Source organism: Tupaia chinensis, unplaced genomic scaffold, assembly GCF_000334495.1.
Source record: "Tupaia chinensis unplaced genomic scaffold, TupChi_1.0 Scaffold000367_1, whole genome shotgun sequence".
NCBI lineage: Eukaryota > Metazoa > Chordata > Mammalia > Scandentia > Tupaiidae > Tupaia > Tupaia belangeri.
Genome location: NW_006159864.1, coordinates 1,051,965 through 1,055,877, shown reverse-complemented (window position 1 = coordinate 1,055,877; position 3,913 = coordinate 1,051,965). Strand labels below are relative to the sequence as shown.

The 3,913-nt window shown below is 37.9% G+C and overlaps 1 protein-coding gene across 2 annotated transcripts in view; it reads right to left on the bottom strand.

Moving 5' to 3' along the window:
- The window catches only part of ACSM1 (acyl-CoA synthetase medium chain family member 1), a 51,945-nt gene that overhangs the window by 1,912 nt on the left and 46,120 nt on the right, over positions 1-3,913 (bottom strand). For both annotated transcript variants that reach the window (XM_006153295.2, XM_014589668.2), the window contains exon 13: positions 501-620. In XM_006153295.2, coding sequence (XP_006153357.1) covers positions 501-620 — 120 coding nt within the window. The remainder of the gene's footprint in view (positions 1-500; positions 621-3,913) is intronic.

Below are 3,913 nucleotides of genomic sequence, written 5' to 3'. Positions count from 1 at the left end.
ACAGAAGGCAAGACACCCCCCCTCGGGGGGGAATGGCAATGCCACAATCCCTTCTCCTCCATGGAATTTTGGTCATGAATGCACATGTGCCAGGCCTGAGTTTTAAGTTGCCTGGTCTGGGACTAGAACTGTGGTCATCTATGTGGGAGTCCAACAACATAGCCATTATGCCATTTGCTGGGCCTACAATGTATTTTTTTTGTAAATCATGTTTACAGAAAGTGTGGAAGCTGCTGGTATGGATTACTTTCAAATTTTGCAGGATTATGAATAATCTTTTTAATATCTTGGGTACTTGTCTTCTGTGATTTTGGCAAAGGGCAAAGGCTCCATGTGTCAGGTGGGCTCCCCCCAACTCTATGTGAAATTGCTTCTTCTGCAGGAAAACTAGGACTGCTCGCTGCCTAGGTTGCCCCCCAACCCCATGGCAACCACAGGAACATGGAGCCCTGAACACAGGGACTGCTCAGGCCTGGACCCATCTGTCTGCCCTCACTCACCTTCCTTGGATACTTGTATGGGGCGGTCACCAACTTCACATGCTCCTGCAGCTCCTTGGTGAGCTGGTCCCGGTCATGGGACAGAAATTGTGGGGTCAGGACAATAAACGCCTTTACCACCTGCAGGATGAAAGCAGAGGCTTGCAATGAATTCCAACCTATTATACTATTTTACAAGTAGATGCTGATTATTTTACTTTAATTTACATTTAATCACATGTATCTTTGCAGTGTATAACATTGCTCTTTCCAGCATGAATACCATGCATGTCAGTCAAGATAAAGACATTACTATATATATTATCATCAGCAAATAACTTTCCTTTCTTTGTCAATTAAATGTACTTTTTTTTCTTCCCTTGTTCCCCTCCTTCTACTACCAACCCCCACATTATCCCTATCCTTATTTCCTTTAGTATCTACAGTTCCCCTCCCTGATTCTATATAAGTAGATGTTGATTAAAAGAATGGGAAGGTGAGTTGAACCTTGAGTCTACGGTGGTTAAGAGCATAGGGATTTGGGGAAAAGAGTGGGTTCAAACTCTCCTACTTCCAATTTCTGCTCTCTGCATTGGAAAATTACCTGACCTCACTTAACCTCAATTTCCTTCCCTGCAAAATGGGGACAATAAAAGTTCATTCCTCACAATATTTCTGTAGAAATTCCACTGAGATTGATACTGAACTTCAGCTGTGAAATACTGCTTGCTTTTTTGACCAAAAATGAAGACTTCTGCTGAGACTTGCCCCTCTAGAATCATTTCTCATGGGTAGAGCTCTACTTCTGTCTCCTTCTCTCCATTTCTCTCTGTCTCTCTGTGTCTCCCTGTGACTTTTACTTTTTTCTTCTTCTTTTTTTTTTTTAAGGTAAAGTATTCTCTGGGCTCTCAAGTCCTTCTTTTATTGTGCTAATTGCTGCCTTTCCCCATTTCATTTAGGAAAGGCACAAACCCAGGCCGGGCCCATCCTGAGATGGATACTGAACTTCAGCTGTGAAATATTACTTCTGTGTGGTGTGCTTGCATACTGTGTGGATTCCATATTTTTGCTTTTTAAAATTAAAATCTAATTTTTTATTATCTTCTTTCTTTCTTCTTTTTCATTTCATTTTTTCTCCTTCTTTCCTCATCTCTAATCTTTTCCTTTTTTCTTTATCTTTACTCATTGGCTGTTCAGCCTTTATGCACTGTGTCTAGACAGGCCCAAGTGAATAGGATACAAACATCTGAATACAATTAGGGTCAGAATATTCGTCCATTCCCACTGAATCTGATGCACAAAGAGTGAAAATGGAACAGAAGAGAGATTGCAGATCACCTTCTCCTGTATGCCTCTGAACACTCAGATTGAACTTCAAGAATTAGGAAGAAATGCACCACCCATCAAATGACTAGAAATCACCACAGGGTCACAAGAAATACAGGAAAGCAAGAATATTCCTCTCCTCCAAGGGAAAAGAATAACATCTTTTCATCCTCAGACAGTACAATGAAACTCATGTAAGTGTCTGATAAAGAATTTAGAATATTCATAATGGCAAAGCTAACAGAGATGGGAGAGAAAAGAGACAATGAACTGCAGAAGAGGCAGAAGAAAGGAACTGATGAGTTCCAGGTGAGGAAATTCTTATAAGATCAAAAAAGAGGAAATACAAACTATAAAAAAAGAATCAAGTGGACCTGTTAGAGATGAAGGCTATAATATAGGAAGTCAAAACCTTCCTTGAAAGGATTAAAAGCAGACTAGATCATACAGAATATCAAATCTCAGTTGTAGAAGATAGACTCACTGGCCGAGAAAAATCCACCACAAAGACTGAGAAAATGGCCCCTCAAGAATGAGAATAATATATGAGAAATACTAGATACCATCAAACATACAAACTCCGAATAATAGGTATCCCAGAAGGTGAAGAGACTCACAAGGGCATTGATAATCTATTCCATGAAATCCTACAAGAAAACTTTCCAAACTTAGAGAGGCATTCAAAGATCCAGTCCCAAGAAATACAAAGGACCCCAAATAAAATCAACCCAAGAAGATCTTCTCCAAGATACATTATAGCCAGATTGACCAAAACCACAGAAAAAGACAAGACAGTAAGATTGGCAAGAGAGAAATGTCGTTACCTACAAAGGATATCCTATCAGGCTGACAGCAGATCTCTCATCAGAAACAATGTGAGCGAGGAAAGAATGGGAAAATATATTCAAAGTGTTAAGGGAAAAGCAATTTCAACCAAGAATACTATACCTGGCATGATTGTCCTTTATATGGGAAGAAAAGACAAGAATATTCTCAGATAAACAAAACCTGAAAGAATTTACCAACACCAGACCAGATCTCCAAGAAGTTCTGCAGGGAGTGCTACACCAGGAAAATTAAATACAGACACACAGAAATAAGAGTTCAAAAAACTAAGAAAATGGCCCAACTTAATCATAGGCACAAGTCTGGAGTTGAATATTATATCCCAGAATTTAATCAGGAAGATCGAACCATGACAGAAGATAAAGTACATGAAACTAAACTGGTGAAATAGAATTTCATGACTTTTGACTAAAACATTGCTGATTTTCTTCTAGGCTTTGTTTTCCAATTTTAGGGATCTTTGTCCTGTCTTGAGCTGCCGATAGATTCATGTACTTACTATTTGAACAGAATCCCAAACTGTTTCGTGGCTTTAAGTTTTAAACATAGTTCCTTCGCATTTCTTTGATTTATTAAAGCTAAAACTGCTTTTCTTGAAATTAAAAAATATAGTAAAAAATATATAATTAATGACTATAGTAAGTTACATAGCATCAGCTAGGTACTACCTTATAGCATAGGCATTCTACTCAGAGTTTCACTCCTAAAGTCAGACATATATTTACAGATATGTATATATCAGCTGAACTTCCTATTGAAAATAGTTAGATTATTTAAGAAATTATGTGAATCAAAAAAATGTGGGGGGAAAAAGAAAGACAGCAGCCTCCCAATTGACCTCTATTTCTTAGTATCCACCCCACTGCCTGGTTTATGGAAGATGCTCAGTAATTATTTGTAACAGATAAAATTGTATAAAACCTAAAAATAATTTTTAAAAAAGAAATTTCATGAGGTAATTAAAAAGTACAGCTAGCTTAATTTTCTCATTACTCCTTATCATTATTTTTACTATTATTGTATAAGCAGTTCTGTGCCTAGAATCCAGCAGACATTGAATAATTGCTAGTAATTTATTATTTTTACATCAGTGATGATATCCCACTGTAACACACAAGGCCTCATCTATGCAGGCACTCAACAAACACTTGTCAAGTTGATGAACAGGCTTGATGCCACTTTGCTTAGATTCCTATTCTGATTCCACCCCTCGTTAGTTGTATGTGGCCAAGATATAATAACCCCCTAATGTTTCCCTTTTC